The sequence below is a fragment of the Marmota monax genome, unplaced genomic scaffold (genome assembly GCF_021218885.2).
Source record: "Marmota monax isolate L192 unplaced genomic scaffold, Marmota_monax_Labrador192_F-V1.1 WCK01_AAM20220418_F8-fsc00209, whole genome shotgun sequence".
Classification (NCBI taxonomy): domain Eukaryota; kingdom Metazoa; phylum Chordata; class Mammalia; order Rodentia; family Sciuridae; genus Marmota; species Marmota monax.
In genome coordinates, this window is record NW_026694493.1 from 2,532,230 (window position 1) to 2,555,831 (window position 23,602).

Here is a 23,602-nt window from a genome sequence, read left to right on the forward strand (position 1 = left end):
TATAATACCATACCCCATAAATAAATGTGTGTATGTAAAGTGTGCAGTACACACACACACAGACACACACACACACACGACACAAATATGACACACATTTGTACTTGAAATTCAGGTAAATTACAAATGGTCTTTTAGTATTATGAGTAGGTCCCAAATACTGCATGGTATATATGTAAAAAATGTTTTTTTTAAGTATTTTTAATTTATCTGAAATTTAAATTTTACTCAACATTCTTTAATTCACCTGACAAACCTAATCCAGCAAAAAAGTGAATCAGTGCTCAAAGTAGACAGTCAGCGTTGAAGCTTGTGCTGAACTTGACATTACTGGCTGGAATTTTTCACAAACTTTGTCTTAAATCTCTGAAACCCAATATGTAAATAGCTGCATACTCAGATGCACTGGCCTTCCCATAACGCTCTGCTGTGTCATGGCATACATGATTTCTACTAGAGAATGAACTTTTTTTTTTTGCTTGTCAAGGAGATTTAATCTATGTGTTTGGTTAATGTGGAGAAATGAGCAGAGCTTATCTGTGAGTCAGCTGGTGGATTCCTTATACTATGCTGGTCTGCTGTTGTTGCTGGATAGTGGTTATAGAGCAGTTGAAAGAGAGCGTAAAATTTACCCTTGGTGTTTGGGATGAATGTAGGAAGTACAATGTGTCCCTTCTTTAAAACCTATAAAACCTTGCTGCTCAGGCCAAGATACTTGGGAACATGTGTACTGGGACTGAGCGGGGCTTGGAGAAGGACTCCATACTGTCTCTAGTATAAATGAGGCTGTTTACTTAGCACGTTCCCTATTAAAGTATCTGATGATTCAAGTATTATTTTGATTGGAGAATATTTTCCCCTTGAATTAGAACCCTAATCATTAATAGTTTTTAGAGTGTGAAAGAATATATTGCTCCATGACTGGAATCAGAATTGAAATGTGGCATATTTCATCTCTTACACTCTTTCTTCTTTCCTCCTTATGCCAACATTGATAATTATAGAAATTCCACAGCTAGGGACATTTAGGCAGAACTGTAGCTGTTTATTCCTTAGGAGTTAGACATGACTTCTTAGAAAAAGCTGAATTCTAATGACAGAAAGATTGACCAAGAAAACCGTCATGAAGCATTTTTGTGGCCTTGGTATCATGATCTTGTCAGTAAAGCGATGGTCTCTGATTAAATCCAGATTGAGCTGTTTCCTGTTAGCGTGCTAACCCACAGGGCAGGCTCAGCCCTCCGCGTCTCGCTTTCTAAGTCTAAGTTATTAAAAACTTGTCTGCCAAGGGTTCCGCCCCTTTTCTTTTAAACTCCAATTCAGAGTTATTAAGAGAATACAAACAAAAACAGGTCCTGAAGTCTCTTAAAAGGATCATAGACCTATTGAATATTTTGCTGCAAAAACGGAACTTTAACATTTTAGTTTCTCCAGTCTGGCTATAGGACATAGGGTGTGTGTGTGTGTGTGTGTGTGTGTGTGTGTGTGAGAGAGAGAGAGAGAGAGAGAGAGAGAGAGAGAGAGAGAGTTATTACTGTATAGTTTCATTTCAGAATAATTCTAGTAGTAAGCAGATAATTTTAAGTTATTGTTTTATAAAAATATACTCTAAGTGCTGGTAAATTAAAAGTCATCTTGGAAAACCTGGTCTTATAGCAAGTAGACATTAGGGTACCAAGCAAATCTATAGAAAATGACATCAAGCAAATGCTCTGATACCTTAACACGCATTGTTAGTTTTTTATGAAAATGATTTTAGGCACCAGAGCAATTCTTTATATTATTTTATGGTATTGTCATTGATGCTCATTCATCATACTCAGATAATGATTTTTAAAATATAAATATTAAAAGTGTTTTCTTTTGGGTCAAATGTGGCTCTTCCTAATGTACAGATACAAATACTGAGGAACAAAAATCACTAAAGGGAACAAGGGGAATCAGGATTGCATATTGTAAAAAAATTTTTTTTCAGAGTTAAAAAAGGGCTGAAAGGAAGAGACTGGGTTAATGAGAAACATAATTCCATTCCCAAGGGAGAGCCTTGGCTTCCCGCCAAATCCGCTTTCTGGCAGGAAAAGGGACCCACTTCATCAGGTCCTTTGACAGGCATTTTTCTCTGTGTTTGAGTTTTTGGCCACATCCATTCTTAGTGAAAAATTAGTTCTTTCAAATAGTCATTACTTTCAATAAGAAATATTTAGTTTTAAAGAAGAATTGCATTTTAAGTAAAATAAGAATCATCAAATTACAGAATTGTTTGGTAAAGGAACTCTGCTATTGTCACAAGGTAAGCTAGAGATAAAAAAATTATATTTTATAATGTCTTTATTTTTCTTTTTTTAAATTGAGAAATGGTAAATATGAATTAGGTTTTAAAGGCATCACTGTATTTACTAAGCCAACATTTTCTAAAGTATGTTCATCTCAAAATTCTGCAAGATGCTCTGAGAATAAAGGGAAATCCATTTGGAAACATCATATACCAGTCCCTCTCTTGAGTTTAATAACACATGTCGGCATAATAAAGACTTTAAGAAATTCTTCAGTAAAGACATGTCTTTGACTTGATTGAACTCTATAATCTCCAAACTTGACCGCAGGACCTTCTTTTTTGGGAACTAGAGTTTTACAGCACACACTTAAAGCAACACTGCACCAAATAATTAAAAATTTAATTAGAGTTTGAAATCATATATCTTTTTCACTTATTGCTTCTGGTTTAAGTTAACTGGAGCTTCTGGGGAACAGATGGGCACTACTAGGCTTCTCCTAAAACTAATATAGAGTGATAAAGAACAGTTATTAGTCCTTGATTTGAGTCAGCAGTCCAAGAATCTAAAGAAACATTTGGTATTGTCCTGAACCAGATCCCTCTTAGAAAACTTTAAAAAATTAAGTGAAGAAATAAAGCCATCCACCTCATAAGCTCGAGTTTTGGTATTAATGCCTAGTTAGACATGATGACATTAAGCTATTCTAACCCCCTCTGAAAGCAGTTGCCACCAGTTTGATCTTTCTGGAAGCAATCCCTTGGTTTACTTCCTTCCAGTAGTTTAACTTCTAGCAGGTCAGGTGAAGAAAAAGAAAACATGTTCCTTTCTTATCAGAGGTACCATCGTTAGGCATTCATTTCTCTTTTTGCCCTTTCTCTTTAATTTTTACTTGTGTGATTATTGCAATTTAGGAAAATCTGCTACAAAGCAATTCAACTTATGATTCAGATAAGCTTGTCATTGTTCACATCACTTAGGATAATTATTTGCTTTAGAAAAAGATTCACTACTGAACTCCTCTTGATAAGGCAGAATCCTTAGTGCCTATGAAGGACAAATTAAACTGTAAATTGTGTGTCTATGTAATTTGCTAGGCATAGATTTATTGTAGAATGCAAAGTGAACTTACATTTATTTCAATTTAATTAGCTTCCTTTATATGCAGTTTTTAAGCTTTCACATTTTATCATCAATCAACATATAATGGTTTATGTGTACTAATCTTATTTATAGATTCATTCTCACATGATAGCTACTTCTCATAGGTAAATGTTTTCAAAAGTTTTCAGAGGGCAAGGCCTATGCAACCCCCTACACTTTCCATTACCCCCGCTTCCCCAAGATGAGCCACAACTTGGCCAACCCTTATTAATTGCCAGTGATATTGAATCAGAGCATATGTATGTTGCCTTCTGTGGACTGAAGAACATGAGATCATGGTCAGATCTCCATAGATTTCCATGGAAAACTTACTCCTACCATGGCTGATTATTTTTTAAAGCTATCAACATGATGTCAACTGGCTCACACAAATTCTAAAAATTTAACAATCAGCTCTTCAGAACCATTGTGAGTTGACTCTGGCACACCACTGTAGGAGCTGTCTTTAAGAATGAATTTGAAAACTCACCTTGGATCAATATAAAAGGAAATGATTGATAACATTTGCTAAACTCAATCCTAGGATCATAGAAAGCATCTTTGATAAAATATACCAGAACCTAGTTCTTGATAGGGGAGAAAGTAAAAGCAAACAACCACTATGATGTAATTACCTGTATATCTACAGAAGAAGGGAACCCACACACACTCACCCTCCACCCTCATCATTACCTGGCCCCACCCTCATACCACTACCCAAGAGAGTGTCATCTTATGTGATGTATGGAAGCTAAAGAAGAACAAGAGAACAAGGAGAAAGGACAAACTATGGCTTTAACCGTTTCAGTGTTTTTGGTTTTACCTTGGGGAGTCATTTCACCTGATGGTAATTTATTTATACAGGTTGAAGGGGACCAGCTGCCTCCAGGACACACAGTCAGTCAGTATGAGACCTGTAAGATCAGGACCATTAAAGCTGGCACCTTGGAGAAGCTTGTGGAGAACCTGCTGACAGCTTTTGGAGACAATGACTTTACCTATATCAGCATCTTCCTGTCAACGTACAGAGGCTTTGCCTCCACGAAAGAAGTGTTGGAACTGCTACTGGACAGGTGAGGACCTATGGGGTGTGGGAGCTGCTGGAGGTGTAGGGCTGCAGCAGAGAGGGCGGGTGTAAAGAAGGGTCCATTGTGAGGGATGACCTTTGGAGCAAATGGCATGATGATGATTAGGTGCCATTTACATGATCTATTTTCCATAAATCTAGGTTCAGCTGTTTATAGAATCCAGTTACCATTTACCATCCTCAATTTCTAATTTGACAGAAATTAGTTTTTAGTTTTTGTATAATTCTAGTAAATAATCAATTGGCCATGAATCTTATTGCTTTGGGGAATAAATGTGCTTATATGTATGAAGTATGAAGCTCAGTCTGAGACCCACAGGAAGCAGCTGGTGAGTAGTGGCTGTGAGAATGATGATAATAACTCTTCACAGTCACCGTGTATTAGCTGCTTCCTGGGTGTACGCATAAATATCCTCCACCCGTGCTGTTAAGGCACACGTGTGATACAGCAGTGTATGTTGTAACTGACACATGGATAATCTTTATATTCTCCCCATTTTGTTTTAATTATAACTAAATTTAGTAATTAAAATAAAAACATTAAATTGACTTGATACTGGGAGGAAGAAAACTATCAGCCAAACAATTGCTATAGAATCACGAGAATCCTCATTCAGATCTTTATATTCTGGGGTTTCCTGCCCAGGAAGGAAATGAGATAGGGTGTTTTTGTTGGGCTTATTGAATATTGATATTTGTTAACTAGAATTTTTATTTTAAAATTAACTTGTATTACTGTTGAAGATATTAAAAACTCTTCTATAGAAGGTTATAAAAGGAAATATTAAAATGTTCTCATATTTCTTCTTTGATCCCAAATAACATTGGTTAGCTTTTTAAAAAAATTTGCATTTGTAGAAAGAAGAATATTAGAACATAATCTAACTAGGCAGATAATGTACATTAACAGTTTAAAAATAGAAGTAATCCATGTATATGATGAAAAGTTCAAACAATTCAGAAAACGATAAGAATAAAAGGTAAAAATTTTTCTTTAAGTTTCCTAGTTCCATCTCTCCATAGTAATCACTGTAAACCATTTCTTTTGCATTCTTTGAAGGTTTTTCTGGTGAGATATATATATATATATATATATATATATATATATATATTCACTCTCATATACAGTATACTTATATATGATACAGATAGAATCATAGCTGTTCACCCTAAATAATGGACATGCACACAGGAACCAGAGAGTTTAGTCTTGACTTGTGTCCACAAGCCTTTAATTGATGATTTAAAAAATCTTTTCTTTGTTCTCCTCTTACAGTTGATGGACTTTTTTTTTTTTAATTTTTAAAGACTAACTGGGTGACAGTTGTTAAAGAACAGAATCAAGATGAATTCAGAGTGCATTTAATTCAAGCTGTCATTTAAGGAATAATGAACTGGACAATTAATATTTATTTTGTATTATTTGAATGGGCCAAAGCTTGGCTTTGAATTTAATCTCATAGTTAAATCCTTTATTTGCTTCTGAAGCGGGTAAAATCAACAATAACCTATGCCTGTGGAATACCTAGCACTCTGCAAGACACCATGTGGAGGGAACTCAGAAATATAAGACATGGTTTTTGCCCTGAGGTAGTTCAGATGTGGACTTACTGTGAAGCTGTGGGTATTTAACTTTCAGGGCTCCTCATTTGTAGTACCCTCTGAATAATTTTCTGTTCTTAATTTTATATTCTTTTTCTTTAAAAGAATCTCTCAAATTATATATGCTAGTCCCATAAAAATCTGGATCCACCCTTCCTCAGTACCAAATATTTTACTGTGAGAGATAAGGCTTGCGCTCATAGAACAAGTAGATACCACTGACCATGTTGTAAAAAAAGCCGTAACATGTTCTACAGATGAAACAAGGTATCGAAATTCAGAGAAATAAATTACATTTATTTTGCTTTCTCTGCAGAAATTCAGATTTGTCCATATATGTCCAAACCTCAACATGAATATTTCTTCCTCACTCCATTTTCCACTCATGCTTAGATCTTGTGGCCAAGCTTCAGTCTTGATTGAATTGATCTAAAATGCATTCTATGAAACACTGTTCCTAAACTTCTTGTGGGACTTTTAATGTCTATAATCAGGAGCAAGTAATTATATTATACAATCTTGCCTATTCTGAAAATAAGCATTTGAAATATTATTTCACGTCAATAGATTGTGGTAGACTTATTTGTGGGTCTCTGACACAATTTTTAAAAGTTCTTTCTTTTGGTTTCCTAATAGTACATTGCTTACCTTCTGTGAAATTAATACTGAGAAGTTATGACAGCATGTGCTAATCCTGTAATAATCAGTCAACAGTAGATTGAGGACAGGAACTGCAGGATTCATTTCCCACCAGAGAACAGCTTATTTGAAGTCAAGCTTTAATTTCCCTTAAGACTTCCAATAGTGGCTTTTTTGTATGGAACTGTTTGCTTTCTGGGGTTTCTTTTTTTTTTTTTTTTTATCTTTTTATAGTTTTTCATTTGGCCAATATGAGCCTTTGTGATTGACCAATAGGCAGTGGTTTGAAGTCATGTAGGGCTAATTCTGTATGTTTACATTGTCCCTTCCTTGGGGTGCTCGGCATTTCACAAGGGTCCTCTCTGCTGTGCTTCTCACCATGGCTCAGAGTTAATTCTAGGTCACATTGGCTTCCTTTTAGCCCAAGAGAAAGTTATTGAATCATAGGTTAGCTGTTTGTATTGGGGCTTGGAGAGTTTATTTTCTCTAACTTCAAACATAAACTCCATTATTCTGTTCTTCCCACTGTGCCATTTAAAAAAGTGAAGGAAGGAGTTAGACACCACTGAAAACACCCAGCCTCAAATGTAGGCAGAATCCTACTTCAGCTAGTGATCCTCACTAAGAATCAAGAAGCATCTATGTGGACATCTAGACCTTTCTTCAGGTGGCTGTCACAATAGCTAACCAAAGTTACCTATTTCTCTAACAGTCTCTCTCTGATACTAAAAGTCAGTAGAAGGCCATCAATCAGAGTAGGGTGGACCAGGTCTCCAGCTACCTTGTCCAAGCTACTTACAGCACTCAGGCTGCAGTGTAGAAAGTACCCAAGTAACAGTCTGAATTACCCCTTTCAAGCAAATTTTCCCCATGGTAGACTCTTGGGACTGTTAAAGGTGGGAGCCAGCTATAAACCTATGCTTTAATACCATAATCTAAGGTGAATTTTCTTGTCTGTGTCCCAGAAAAGCTAATTCAGTAGGTCTTTGAACCGGCTCTCCTGCCTAGTTTGCTTGTCGTGCTTTCACAGGTTTATCTTATTTAGTTCACTCATTACAACCTCGTGTTTACTGATGAGAAGTGGTGGCCCAGGAACATTCAATCACTAAGTGGCAGAGCTGGAATGAAAAATTCCCCTTTTATGACTCAGAAGCTCTGTCCAAGTGTACCATCTCACCCCCATGGTTTGTGAAGGCCATTTTGAAAGGAAGGAATGACTTGGGAACTCCTCGTAGTTATCTTTATCTTTGTTGCTACTTCCTCGATGGTAGCTGTACAAGATATATTGGGTATATGATGGTGGATGAGTCTCCACACCCCCTGCCCTCTTTATACCAAGTGTCTGATCAGAGAGAGGGACATGAAAAAAGACAGCATGCAGATAAATTGATATAGCCATTGGGATATGAGAGCTGGGTTCTACAACAGATGACTGGAGAGGACGTTTTGAAGAGCTTTACCAAACTAAACTGCATGCTGGCCAGTGATATTAGGTGGTTATATAGACCATGGGCCACAGAGGTCACTGGTTTCTGTGTTTCTGGAGTGATTCTGAAGTGTTTCTGTGTATTAACGGGGCTCAGGCTAAAGATCTGATTTCCATGAGCACTCCCTCAGGTGGCTGAACTTGAGAGGTGGGAGAGAGCCCACAAGGAAGCCTGGGTGGCTTTTTGCAAATATGGAGTAGTAACCTTAAATGCCATCGGGGTATTAACGCTTCCATATGCAAGGGATCACATACCCGCAAGAACACAGCTGCCCTTGCTAGTTGAAGCCAGTTCTTCCACAGCATAGAGAGGAGTTGATAAAATATAAAGCTTGGAACAATTTTTTTTTTTTACTTCCCAGGATTTTGTTATAAGTGCTAAATATGCTTCTCTTCAGAGTTCTAGGATACTTTGTAGGGAAAGCAAGTTTCCTGCCTCTTTGTCGTGAGATTCATGTGTTAGGTATAGAGTATAATGGTAAAGAGTGGGCAAAGGAGTGAAGAAAACGAATTTGACTTTATGTTTTCAGTCTGAGTAGTTTGGATCACAAGGGTTCGTCAAAGATCTCTTTAGTAAAGGTTTGCTCCCTGGTGTGATGCTTTAGGAAGGTGGAACCGTTAACAGGTGGGGCCTACTGGAAGGTCTTTAGGTCGTTTTGGGCATTCCATCAAAGAATATAGTGGGCCCCAGTTCCCCACCCTTCTCTCTTTTGCTCCTGGGCCACAGGGTTAGCAGTTTCACTGAGCCCTGCATGCCTTCTATGATGCATGCCTCAACACAGGCCCAAAAGTAGTGGGGCCAACCAGTCATGGACTGGAATCTCAAAAACTGTAAGCCAAAACAAACCTTTTCTCTTTACAAACTGAGTATCTTATGTATTTGTTATAGTGGTGGAAAGCTGTCTGACACTTGCTGTGCAGCATTAACCAAGTTAATTCATCTTATTAGCTTCAGTTTCCTTATGTATAAAATGAGAATATAAAATAGCACCTAATTTAGAGTATTATTGTCAGGTTTAATCTTGAGAATAGAGATGCAATTCTTACTGTAGGGCTGGAAAATATTAAATGCTTAAGAGATTACCCCTACCTGGTTTTTTTTCTTCATGGCGTTTATCATTGTTTGACATCATCTTATCTATCTTGCCTGTTTCTTGACTGTCTCTCCTACTCGGAGACCATGTCTGTCTTCTTCACTCGTGTCCTCTGAGGGGAATGGTACCTGCAATAGGTGCTTGGCAATTATTTGTCTCAAATAAATAATGACTGTTGTGCATTCCTGTTATGAGCAGGTACTTCAGAGGGTACAGCAGTAGACATTACCCAACCTCTGCATGCATTTATTAGGAGAGACAAATACAAAACAGTCTGTAGCCTGTGCTATCACTGTCAAAGCTGTGAGGACTGCATGTGCATTTGTATTAAAAGCTTTTCTTCCCCTAAGGAGCTATGAGGCAGTAGTAGTGAGCTCTCCATAAAAAGCATGTAATACAAATCCATTCTGTAGTCTGAGAAGCAGGGTAAGCATTTTTGAGATGCATACAATATGTTCCAAATTACTTTTTGTTAAACCCACTTAAAAATAATTAAGTTTTTTAGTTAGTACTGGAATTAGACTATGTACTTGCCAAATATTCCTAGATTCATGCTGGCATGCTGTGAGGAGATTCTCTTACTTTCTTTTCTTTTAGAAGGAGGGAAGATTTCTTAATATCTTCCTCTGCTCTTCCAGGTCCAGGGAAAGGGAGTTATCAGTAGAAACTGAACCCATTTGGAGGATCTCACAGCATGCTATTTTGGTGACATTAAGTCACCTCTGAGTGCTGGTCTCCTATGTATTAACACTTATTGAAATGAGATTTTTGTATCCTTTGCTTCTTCTAAGAGTTGTTTACTAATGTTTTACTTGAACTGCTTATATAGGAAAGTTTTTCAAAGCAGTGCCGTACCATTTTCCATTCATTTTAGTAACTCTCCTCCCTAACTCCCTGCAGGGCCAAATGGAACAAGAAGAGTGGGTTACCATGAGTCTTTTGTCCTACATTGCATGAAAAAAATTGAGATTTATTGGTCAGTTGGCTCCAGGATGCTCATTCCATTTATTTAGCAGGAAAACTTTCAGGATATCTTCACATTGCTTTGTTTCCTTTCAGCTTAAAATGCATGCGGACATCCTGGATATCCTGACTAGGGTGAGAATTTCTTAGTAAATGAAGGCCATTTCTTAAGATTTTTGTTATAGTGAATGAGTTCAAATAGATTTTCTCCAAGTCTGGGTGATATTGACCCCCTTGGCCTTGGATATGTCATGTGATTTAAAAAAAAAAGCAGATTGTCAAATGATAAGCTGGATTCAGATGTGATGTGAGGAAGATGAAGCTCCAGGCTGCTCTGTGAGAGGAGGGGAGTTTTCACAGGGACTGTGAGAAACTCAGGGACTTGAAATGCTTATAAAATAGAAAAGAGCCTTGTAAACTCTCTATAGAGCATGAAAAGTCTCATACTCTTGCTGGTTTATGCCTTATCAGATGGAGGAGGACTGTTTAGCTCAGAAACTCTTAGAAGGTAAAACATTTATAGTAATTGATGCATATTTCTATGGCAGGCAGAATAATCGCATCCACCCTCAAGATGTTCACACAATAATGTTATGAATGTGTTCAGTTATATGGCTAAGGAAGTTAAGGTTGCAGATGAAATTAGAGTGAATCCATTGACTTAAAATGAGGTTATTATCTTACATTATCTAGATAATCACAGTACAATCACAAGGTCCTTAAATTTGGAAGATCGAGGCAGAAGAGAATCAGGGAATGAGCTGTGAGGATAGAAACTGGATTAGATGCCACTGTGCGAACTTTGAAGATGGAGTGAGGGGGCCATGAGCCAAGGAACACAGGCAGCTTCAAAAAGCTAGAAAGGGTAATAAACGCATTCTTTCTAGAGTTTCTAGAAAGGAGCTCAGCCACGCTGTCATTTTATTAATTTCAGCTCACTGAGACCTGTGTTGGACTTCTGACCTATGTGCCTATAAAATCCACTAAGATTTTGGTAATTTGTTATAGCAGCAATAGATAAGGAACAAGGAATTCTTGTCAGGGAGATGGACTCATGAGCTCAAAGATGACAAAGATCAATGCTTTCCCTCACCCTTGTTGTTCAGGCCCTCGTGCCTATTCACCCGTGGCCCATGTTCTCAGCTGCAGGAACCATTGCTGGAAAGAAAAGGCCCAGCCTCAGTGCAACAAGCATTGTTACTATTTTCTCCCTGTAACTTTGCCAGTTGCTCTAGGTTAACCAGAAAACTTTAACCTGGTATTGTTTTAGAATTACATCCAACCATAATCACATGAGGGAAATGGAAATAAGTTCCGTTCCCTGCTGGGTTGGTTGTCTTTGGTGACTCTTTATTTTTCCCAAGTGGACCCGACTCGCAGTCAGCAGCACCATGGGATTTCTGTATGGGAACATGCGGTGCCTGCAGAACCTGAGCTTCCTGACGGCGTTGCCCGTTTAGTTACAGTAGATGTTGAAGGGATAATGTCAAAAGTGTCACCCAGACCATACCCAGGCTAGCTGTCTTTTCTTGAAATGGGATTTGTAAGACCTAAGAGATAAAAGTGTTTCCATGAAGTGGCACTTGCTTGTTTTTTCACTTTTTAAAGGGAAGTAGGACATGCAGTTATCTTTTCTTTGAGAGGACTACTGAATTGCCCAGCAGGTTTTTAAAAAGTATGCTTATGTTTGGAAACTACAAAGTATGTGTATAGTCTGAGTGGTAACTGAAAAGTTTTGAATTCAGCTTTGATAATCTAAAGCAGTGGTTTTGATAGAATGAGTTGATTTTAATCCCCTTTAAGAGTCTGCTAAAGCTGGACGTGGTAGTGCATGCCTGTAATCCCAGCAATTTGGGAGGCCGAGGCAGGAGAATTGCAAGTTCAAGGCCAGCCTCAACAATTTAGTGAGGCTGTAAGCAACCTAGCAAGACCCTTTCTCAAAATCAAAAATAAAAAGGGCTGGGGATGTTGCTCAGTGTAGAGCCCCTCTGGATTCAATCCCCAGTCTAAAAAAAAAAAAAATGCCTTCTAAAAATTATAAACCTCTTCTTTAGAAATAAAAAAAAAATCATAAAAATTTAGGGGATTTCCAGGCTTCTGTAAATTTATCCAGGAACCCTGATTTATGATGCTCCAGACAGAGGGTCCCTAGGATGGGTGATAGGGGACATGTAGGTAGCTACTGTGCATCAGAGGAGGGTACTGCACCTAGCTTATAATTGGAGCAAAAATCTTAAATGTAGTTCTGAAAAGTAAATTAATGGATTTCATTAAATTATAGTACATTTAATGTTTTATTAAAGCAAATTAATGGTTTTAAGAACAATGTCTCTGAATCTTTACAAAGGAAGGGATTAGCTGTTTGAGTTAATTTTATGTTTTTCTTATCACTTTTCTCTTATTTGACTTTTTTTTTAAACAATCATATTTCAGGGTCCCAATCCTGGGAAACACAGTTCTTTTGCCTTTGGCCCCTTCTAAAGTTTCCAGTAAATACCAATTTTGACAAATTGATGCTGTATTGAGTTTTTGTAAGCATAGGAGAGAGAAGTAGTTTTGAAAATAATGGGATGCCATGGTACCACACTCATATTCATTGTTATTTGGTTTTGCAAAACATACTTCCTGAGATTGCTGTAGAGTTCTGCGATGCCATCTTTATATGGTTGGGGAGAACTGAGCCACAGGCTTGAATTGATTTGTTAGTAATGTGTTAATTCATCTTAAGCCTGAAGAATCTAAGCTTATTAACAGTGTGTGGTGACCACTTGGTCAATGCTGTTTATTCTGTGTCCTCCTTCATCATAGCTGTCACCATTGTAGTATGCCTACGAGGAGATTTGCAGTTAGTGGCTTAGAACTCTAAAGAGCTAGAGGTGGAAGGAGGGGACACTGATGGTCCACCAAGCTCTGAATGCAGAAAACAGGACAGAGAAAGAAATAGATGACAGGGACTTAGTATGGAACATGAAGAAACCTTAGGTCAAGGGTGTGAGAGCCATCATACTGAAATAATTAAATGTGGACAAGAAGCAGGTTGCAGCAAGAGATAACCTTTTTGTGTTCTTTCAAGATCTTGGGTACATAGTGACTCTAAAATCATGTTGTTGTCGTTGTTTTTTTTTTTTTTTTTTTGGTCTTCTATTTGACAGTTGAGGCTGGGGCTGGGATTAAAGGTCTATTTTTCAGGAAAGTTTTATAGAAGTTCGTGCCTTTCAGGAGTAGAATGTTAAGTATCTTTTGCTGTCAATGTTGCCTTCACTGCTGGGTGTTGGGGAGCCACTGAGATAATGTGGAAGATGGAAGGGCAAGGACAGTGGGTGGGGGCAGGCTTCACAGCAAAGGCCTAGAGTGTGTGGGGGAGGGCAGTTTGTTGTGGTCTTCTAACTTTTTCTAATCATGGGAAAACTTTGTCTAGAGACCCAGATCTCAGGAGCAGGAGCACAGTACACGGTTCTCTGCTGGATCACTCAGTCCCTTCTTTCCACGGAGAACGAGGAGGTTTTGCCTTCTTTCTTTGACCTTGGTTTTCCTCTTCAGTGGCCAGCTTCAGAATGGGAACCAGACTTCTCTAAGGCTAGGCGTGGCAGTCATGCCTCAGCTCTCAGGTGGGACTTGGGTGGAGAGGGTGCTGCCACAAAGGATGTTATTTCAAGTGCAGATCCATGGGATATGGTCCAGAGTCTTCCCTGCGCCTTCACTTGGTGTTCCAGACACCTGCAGGCTGTTCCACCCAGGTCATTTCCTCTGTCAAGGTCAACTTCAGAACATTTTTCTCATACCTGACCTGTGTTCTTGTGGGTCAGTTAAAGAAAAATGCCTAAGATGTTCCAAGTCTGGGACATAATAGAAAAGCAAAGACTCCCAGAGGTCCCTGAGCTGCCACTTCATGTGGGCTCTCTATCCCCCTTTCTGTTCTCCCGCCATCCTAAGTCAGCATCTCCTTCCTTTCTTTCCCCTTCCAGCCCTTCTTTCATTTGTGGTAGTAGAGAGGAAATTAATTCACTCTGCAGACATTTACTGCCTGCCTGCTCTGGATTCAGGGGAGTTAGCAGTAAGCTAGATGAGAGTAAGAGCAAAGTCCCTGTCACGGTCCAGCAGGCCATCTCGATCTGTCGCTGCTACTCTGCTCTGCGCCTCGCTGGCCTGCTTGATGTCCCTTAAAAGCACAGTCCTGCCACTGTTCCCAAGCCCTTGTCTTGGCTCTTCTCACATTGAAAGGCTCTTTCCTCAGAGATCTGTGTGGCTTGCTCCTTCACCTACTGCAGACTACTTATTTATCACATTCACATTGACCCTTCCCGACACCCCATATGAAATAGCAACCTCTGACCTTCTGTCATGCCCAAACACCTTTTTCTGCTTTCTTTTTCTCCATTGCACTTTTCACTGTCTGACTTAGTGTAGAATAACTGATGATTAGATTATTTGCTTTCTCCTGCCCCACTACAGTGTATGCCCCATGAAAACAAGGACTTTGGTTTGTTTCGCTACTATATTCTTTTATTTATTTATTTGTTTGTTTGTTGGTGGGTTGGTACTGGGTGCCTTACCACTGAGAATCCAGGGGTGCTTTACCATGAACTACATCTCCAGATCTTTGTATATTTTATTTTGAAACAGGGCCTTGCAAAGTCGCTGAGGCTATCTAAACTTGTGATCCTTCTGCCTCAGCCTCCTGTGCCTCTGGGATTATAAGTGTGTATCACAGTGCCCAGCTGCTACTATCTTCTTAATGTCTAGAATAATACCTGGATATAATACTTCATAAATAAACTTCATTGAATGAGGAATAAATGAGCAAAGGAATCAAATAGTGAAAGAATGAACGCCTTAAGATTTCCAACCTTAAAGAGTTTGGTGGAGGGATTAGAGTTAAAATAAGTAATAGGACCTTCTTGCTTGGGTGGGAGGGAAGTGACTTAGAGCTAGGCTCTTGAACTTGACTCAAGATTCTAATTCCCACCTTATTGTCTTCCATGGTTTATTACTTAAGTTCTCTCTTATCTGTAAGATTGGAATAATAACATCACCGTGTAGGGTTGTCATAAGAATCAAATGAGACAATCCACATGGAGCACTTAGCTGGTGCCTGGTGTATAGTAAGCTCTCAATGTTTGTTAACTGCTATTGTTATTGGTTCATTTGCGGGATTCAAGTAGAGCCTGAGAAGTTCTTCAGGACCACCCCCATGCTGTCTGGTGCTCTTGAGACCTTCCTGTTGGAGAACAAGGGCTAGAATGGTCCCCCACTAGCAAGACTGCCCCTGGGGACAACTTTATCTCAGGGATTCTTTGATCCACAGTGTTCCTGGTCCTCCCCTTCAAACTCATATTAAACATTTTATCTGCCCACATGGGCTCTAAAGAATACATCCCTTTTGAAAATATTCTTTTCCTGTTTAAATATCAGCACACAGTTAAACATTAAGTTGGGCTTTTCTTTTCTTTTATTTTTTGGTAATTTTTAGGTGACAGTAAATAATGGTTGAAAGCTGTGTTTTAGGAGGCGTTTGTAAATCTTTCTTTTGCCTTGTTATAACAGAGAAAACCATGTCAAAAGTCATCTGACAGTTTGTATTTTAATTTAAGTTTTATAAGTTACCATTTAAAAAGGGGCAGTTGTTCGTTGGTAAGCCTTCTTAAAAGACTGGGGCTTTGATCTCAAATCCTAGGGAGGCTTTGCAGAAATTGGAGGTGACATTGTTGACAAGTTTGTAGCTTTCTACTGCCATTAATTAAACACACACACATACACACCCCATTTGTACTCCCCTGGTATAAAAGAACTGAACTTGACTTTGATTTTTGATGGGAACCTATAAGCGGGTTCAGGGAAACATCAAAGAAACATTCTTAATCTAGTAAAACTGACTCTCAGATGAACATTAGAGAACTCTGGATTCCAAAACTAGTCTAGTTTCATTTCTGTAAAATGTTAATTCTCCTTAATAATAAGAAAGGTGCCAGGGCAAATAATCGTCCGTTAAATTCCAGAGGTTCACAGGTTCTTTAATTTTATTTTACTGCCAGAAGTCTCCTTTGTAATAGTGTATATAGTTTTGCATTTTCATACTGCTTATACCTTCAATATCTCAGGTTTAAAAATCTTAAAACTTTTTAGTCTTAATTTTAGATATTTTGAATAATCACAGCTCTCTTAAAGCCCTTTTAGAAATGAAAGTACAGACAGGCTAGGGAACTAGTAAAAACATAAGGCCACAAGGTGCTTTTGCAAAGGCCAATCTGTGCTAACAAGGAGCAACCTACTAGCAAGCCTCATTAGTGAGGTAGCATTTGCACCAAGACCTGTGGGCTGAGGGGCCAGCCACTGGCACAGGCGTGGGAGGAGGTATGGCCTGTTGAATTGGGGGCAGTGGGTGGAAGGGGGTGAATAAGGGGAATTTGTGAGAGACAGGTGCAGAGCTACTGGGCAGATCATTTAGGGCCTTGTGAGATGAAGACTTTAGCCTTTTTTCAGATGGAAGTCATGGGAGGGTTTTGAATGGAGCATTAACATGATCTGATTACAGGGCCGCTGGGCAGAAGCCAGGAGAATAGACTAGTTAGCTGCTGTTGCATTGGTCTAAGCTAGTTTGAACCAGGGTGGAAACAGAAATAAAGGCCCAGACAAAAGGGCTTCCTGATGGGTTGGTAGTGAAGAGTCAAGGATGTATGTAAGATTTGAGCCTGGACAGTTGGACCATCTGCTCTGCTACATGTGCCTTGCTGTTGGTGTCTCTGACAGGTCTCCCAGTTATTATTGAGTGGTCACTCTGAGCCTGGTTGTGAACCTGCAGACACTCTGGTAGTCAAGAGACATACTCATGTGATTCACTGAGTCATTGCAGATGGTTCCATGTCCATCAGTGAGCAAGAACTTTGCTTACCAGTGTGGTTGCTGAGTCTTTCTTGGTACTATCTGGTCATCCATCCTGACACTGCAGCCTTGGAGAGGAACTGTGATGGGTGTTGGTGCTATCTAAACCTGCACCTCAGCCCCGAGCCTGAACAATGCAGAAAAAGAGCAAGAGACAAAGAATAGGAAGATCTGGAAGATTTTAGTACAAACTTATTAGAAAAGAAAATTATCAGGAACGATAAAATGAGAATCTTTTCCTTATAAGAATTTTCCTTCTTTATTTCTATCTCTCATTGAGCCTTCCAGTTGGAAAATAAAAGTTACTTCCAAAATAATGAGGGTGGGGCAGGGAGAGAGAGAATGGACTAATTAATGTGACAAAAAAAAAAAAAAGAGATTAACTTGCATATTTGGTCATGGAAGGCTGGCAGGAAAAGAGTTTAGGGTCACTTGAGTCAGATAGATGGGAGGTCCAGTGGCTTTCCAAGATCCCCCAATTCACTGCACCCACCCCAACCTTTCCTACTTTAATAAACCACAAAGCCTATCGTGAGAGAACATGAGGACACGGTTTGCTATGATGGTGGCCAAAGACAGAGCCAAAACCCACACTTTGTTTATTTACTAGGATTCTCATTTCGCATTCTGTCTTGCTCACATGGGTTTGAGTAAATCTTAACCTGACTGAATTTTTTTTTTTATCTCAGGAAGAGCAAAGGGTAGTCTTGAAAATCCTGTAAATGGCAGGTGTAGGGCAGAATGAAGGGGAGCAGGGAAGGCAGAGACCAGAGGAAAATACCTTCAGGAAGCCAAGAAATCCATAAGGCTGATGAACTAGAGAAAGGAGCAGGTGGTGGGGGTGGCGTAGTGCTTAAGGGCACATGCTGGAACCTATGGGATGGGTGATGGGGATACCAGATGGACTGGCAGTCGGTCAAACCAGATGGTGGGCTTTTATTTTAAAAAGGATTTGTAAATCCTAGGAACAAGGAACCATAAGGGTACTGGGGCCTTTAATCTCATTAGTCGAAGACAAAAGTGTGCTCTTTAAAAATGTAAACCCACCAATTATAGAATTTCTGTTGTTAAAACCTAGGGACAGACTACCAGCTTATAAAACTATAGGGACTCTGAATTCTTTACGGATGAAAGGTGAAACTGCAGAAATAGTCTTGGCATTGTATATTGATAGATTCCTTAAGAATTCAGTGTGAATTTACTAAATGTACATTCAGAACCAGGAGAGACATACTTATATGAAATTGGTTTGCTTACATGTTAACTTGGAATAATAACTAATAGTATAATCAGCTTGTTTAATAACATTTGAGTTTTTAATGAGCCAAATTTTAAAATCTAAGCACCTATTACTTTCCCAAAAATTGGATCCCTGGGCCTCCTTCTTCCGTTTCTGTGTCTGGATGGCCTGGCTCACGTCTCCACAGCTGCTCTCCCTGGGCCGCAGCTTGAGAGCTCAGTTCTTCAGCCCTCCTCTCTGTCAGCCTTTACTTGAGGGCCACAGTTATTTCCATGATCCTTCTCCAAACAGACACCTCAAGGAGACCAGCCTCAGACCAAGCTGAGTGGCTAGAACGCAGAGGCAGTGCCCACAGAGCCGTGTATCCCTCAGCAGATATGCACAGGGCAGGGGTATACAGCGGGCTTGTGACAGATGTCAGGACAAAGCAGCTTGTTTTGTATCACGTAATATTTGATTCTTCTGCTGAGAGGAAAAACCTGCTATAGTCTGAAAAATCAGAGAAACAGTCAATATTAAGAGAAAGTTTTCCATGGTGCAGTTGTTAAATTTACACTATTCTGTTTAGAATATACGGAGTATATAATGGGTATCCTGAAGGATCTCTTGATAATACTGCATTGTTTTTGGTGCTATTTCATAAATATTTCTTTCCTTAATTGCTCTAACAATGTGATGTTATCATGCTGGCGGAGTTGAATAGAGCAGCTTTCTGATGCTGTTGACCGTTTCTGTTTACTTGTTTTTGTCTCTGAAGGTATGGAAACCTGACAAGCCCAAGCTGTGAAGAAGATGGGAGCCAAAGTTCATCTGAGTCCAGGACGGTGCTCAGGAAGTGAGTGGCTCTCTCCTCTGCATCACTAGCCCTCAGTTAAGAAATGTTTTAAAAGAATGTGGGTTAGTGCAGTTCCTTGTTCCCTCGGAGTGCTGCTGCCATGATTTTTCCATAATGCATAGGGTCATAGATTTATTATTTATTTTTGTCTTCTAACAACATGCATTTACTTATCCAGTAGAAGTATTGTGCACCCACTGTTCGCCAGGCCCTGCACTAAGGGATATCAAATAAACAAGTGAACACAATGAAAAGGCCTTAGTTCTGTTTATACTTCAGGAAAGACAGATGAAGAAGAAGCTCAAAAAGTGAAAAGGACAAAGCGAGGGTGGGGTGGGGGCTGGTTCCTGATGGGTCTTGATTCCCCATAGGGTGCAGGAAGGGCTCTCTGACCCGGTGACACTGAACCACCTGAATAAGGTGACTGAGGTGTGGGCTAAGCCTTGTGAAGAGCCAGGAGGATACGTGGAAGAGGCCTGAGGCAGGGGCAGTGTTGGAGAAATAACAGGAAGGCAGAGTGAGCAGTGGCCAGTTGCAGGGGTTGAGATGTAAGGTAGTGGGTCCAGATCTCGCGAGGACTTGAAGGCCTTGGGAGAGGATGCTGGATTTGGTTCTGAGGAAGGTAAGAAGCACTTAGAAGGTTTTAAGACAAGTGCCGTGTCCTAACTTACATTTGAAAAGGTTTGCTCTGGCTCTGTGTGGAAAGCGGATGTGACAGTGGGCATGTGTCACAGGTGGGAGCAGGGAACTTGTTTTAGACTCTTGCAAGGGCAGAGGCAAGTGTTAATGGTGGTGTGGACCTGAGCAGTGACCCCACAGCTGCTGTGTTCCTGTGGAGCATGGCCGATGGTGGCAGGATGTGCTGCAGTGGATGGGCTTCATGGGACAGAAGGAGGAGGCCTGGATGCTCAAGGGTTGTGGTTTTAGCAGCTCATAGAACAGGCAGCTTCAGGAGACAAGACTTGCTGGTGAGGATCAGGATCCGGGGGAGCATGTGAGGATGAGTTAGCCTTGGACGTGTTAATTGGCTGAGCAGATTCAGGGGAGGTCTGAGTTGAGGTGTGCATTGGGGCTTCACTAGTTTGTAGATGGGTATTTAAAGCCATGGAACTGACTTTGTGGGGCCTAAGGGAAGAGAGAGAGCAGAAGGTCCAAAGACTGAGCCTGGGGTCCCACAGAGTGTAGAGTTAGGGAAATAGAGGGTCTGGCAGAAGAAACTGGAATAGAGCAGCTCTGGGGCACTGGGAGGAGAGAAGTAAGAAGGGAAGCTGTGCCCCAGCAGGCTCCCGTGCATAGTGCCCCTGCAGATCAGGTGAGAGAGACTTAGGCTCTGCAGAGCTGCGGCTTCTGCGGCCCTTGGTGAGTGCAGTTTGGGTGGCTGCAGGTATAGCCAGGAGAGGACGGAGGGGACCTAGTGGGGGCAGCAAGGAGTTGTTTTGCTGTAGAGGAGAATTAAAAAACTGGATGGAGGGTGATGTGGAGAGAAAAGAGAGTTTTTTCACGGTACATGTGTATTTTTAAAGATGGGAGCATGTTTGTGCTGATGAGGATGGTCGGGGAGATGCTAAGGAAACACCCTGATGCAGGGCTGGGGCCCTGGGGGTGGTGTTCTTGGGTAGATGGATGTATGCGCTGGTGCCCCAAACCTCTGGTTCAACATTCCTTTATTTGGGGGCCAAAAGTCAGGGGGTGGGAATTCCATAGAATTTTTAACTCTCAGAGTCTGATGGACTCCTTCCTTCAGGAATCAACCATGTAAACAAAACTCCTGAGTTAGACGTTGTGTATGTAGTTTTATAATTTTATTGTGAAAAACAGACACAGTGACATATAAATGTGAATGCCAAGTGTACCAGTGTGGCAGGAGGAACAATTTCATTGTTCCTAGAGAGCTGGGGACCCTCTGGAAGGAGGTGACATCGAGCTGGGCCTTGAAGGACGGGCAAGACTTGGGGGTGGAGCCAGCCCAGCAGAGGGAACAGCAGGACCAGGCCAGGGAAATGTGGTGGAATTTGCGTGGAATTTGGGGGAACAACATAGAATTGGTGTGGTCGCTTTGTGGTGTGCGTGTTGGGTGAGAGAAATTCAGGGAGGTGAAGCCAGGTTGAAATTATGTCTTGAAGGGCTTTGATTTCTTGTGAGAGAGTTTGGACTTCCTGGAGGGTAGTGGGAGGTCAGTCTCAGAGAAACAGTACCGTCAGAGGGCTGGCTTTCCAGAAAGGACTCAACTTGGAGCCTTCCTACTCAGTGTGACCACAGACCCACATCTCCTGGGAACTCGGTAGAAATGCAGAATCTCTGGCTCCACTCAGACTTTCTGGATTAAAATCTGTGTTTTAGCAAAATGGTGAAGTGATTTCTAAGCACTTTAGAGTTTACAAATCATAGGACTAGATATGTTCAATTTTTTTTTGTTTATCCATGAAAACTAAAATGATTTTTTAAAGGAGGCTTTTCTTTCTTCTTCTTCTTCTTTTTCTTCTTTCTTTCTTTTTTGATATGGGAAAGATCAATGGAGTAGAAGAAAGAGATTGCAAAGGAAGGACGAGGGGTGGAAAAGGGGAGGAAATGTGGAATGAATTTAAGAAATTCACATTATGTTATATATAAATATACTTCGGGGAATTCCATCTTTATGGAGACTTTACCAATCAAAAATAAATAAATAGCAAAAGAAAGATAAGTAGAGGAAGGTGAATAGGAGAACGGGGAGAGAAAGGGATTGAAATCAAATTCCATGCAGGTATAATTTTGTCAAAATGAACACAACTACTATGCATAGCTATAATGTTAATTTTTTTTTTTTAAAGGATCCTTTTTATAATGGGCATTTGAGTGTATGCAGAAGAAGAGATACTGTTAGAACTGAGTGGCCAAGTTGTCAAGTAACCTAGACCTGGGACAGATCCGACATAAGCATGTGGCTGTCCGCATGTTTGGAATTGAGTCAAATCTGGAGCTACCATTCAATTAGCCACCTGAACACTCCAACAAGAGTGACAGTCTGAACTGTATCCAGAGCTTTCTTGTTTCCCAGGGGATGTTTTGAGATTCAATACGTTTAGGGAAGTAGCGGTTAAGAAAATTGATTTTAACCTGGTGTGAAAAGTCATGTTCATTATTTCAAAGTCCCACTGAAATTCTTTGTACACCAGGAACACTACTGTGAAACTCCAGCTAAGCTGTTTTAAAGGGCTTTGGAGTTTTAAGTATACGAGGTTTCAACAAAGAGCTTCACAGAACTCCCCTGAGGGGTCTGACATCTGGGGACAATGGTCCTTTCCCAGAGCTGCACAGTGACTCGGTGGAAAGTTCTTGACCCTTTTCCTCAGACTGAGCTGCCTTTTTAAAAAATTACGCCTGATAAGAATATGCCACTTTACTTCATAATGGGTTGCTCTGTCCTACAAGTTCTGGAATGTCTAAATCCCATCTTACTGGTGACCTCTTTCTTCGTTCCATTTCCCTTTCTTTCACTTTTCCTTTAATTGTTTTTTATTCCACTTCATCGTTATCTTTTTGCTCTGTTTTTTCACAAGTTATCCTTGTGGAATTTTCCATTTCTGGGTAGGCTCAGGTCACTCTTTGTCTTTCTGAGAGGAAACCAGGGAAGCAGCTTCTCCCATCTGTATATTCCTCACATCTCTCGGCCACCCCAGGGATGCCTCTGGCATCTGACTGCGGCAGTGCTGGAGGGCTTCTTGGTGGCGGAGGTGTGCAGGAGGAGTGGCTATGGCGTGGGTTCTTAATGGAGTGACTGTGTCCCCCAGAGGACATTAGCAATGTTGGGAGACGTTCTGTTTGTCTTAGCTTCATTGGGGAAGCTACTAACATTTAGTTGGTAGAGGTCAGGAGAGCTATTAACCACCCTGAATGCACAAGACAACCCCCACCCTGCAAGAACAAGCTGATCTTCAGTATCAGTAGTGCCTTGCTGGTAATAATCATTATCATAGTAATAATAGTGCCTGCTCTATAATGTTGAGGCTGTTGTCTGCAAGTGAAAACTGCCTTTATGTACATCTAAGCATGTTTATTTGGAAATTCATTCATTCAGCTTCTTTTTGATGATTAGGTAAATGAAATGCTGAGATGGTCTGGAATGAGCCACCTGGAAGGTGGGAATGCCTGGATAAGCTGCCTGGAGAACTCAGATTCCAGCTTCTGTTTGTCACCCTGTCACTTGCCAGCCATGTGGCCTTGGCTTAGTTTCTCTACCCCTCTCAGTTCCAGATTCTTCATCTAAAGAATAAGGCTTAAAGCATAGAATCTTTGAGGTTCTTTCAAGTTCCATGATAAAATTTGGTTAGTTTTTCTTGTCTTTTTAAAAAATGAAAATGAACATCAGAAACCTAAACAGA

General features: G+C 40.3%; 1 protein-coding gene across 5 annotated transcripts in view; it reads left to right on the top strand.

The window, feature by feature from the left end:
- Nucleotides 1-23,602, top strand: part of Rgl1 (ral guanine nucleotide dissociation stimulator like 1) — a 262,529-nt gene that overhangs the window by 185,849 nt on the left and 53,078 nt on the right. For all 5 annotated transcript variants that reach the window (XM_046419510.2, XM_046419513.2, XM_046419511.2 and 2 more), the window contains 2 exons: nt 4,281-4,489; nt 19,164-19,241. In XM_046419510.2, coding sequence (XP_046275466.1) covers nt 4,281-4,489; nt 19,164-19,241 — 287 coding nt within the window. The remainder of the gene's footprint in view (nt 1-4,280; nt 4,490-19,163; nt 19,242-23,602) is intronic.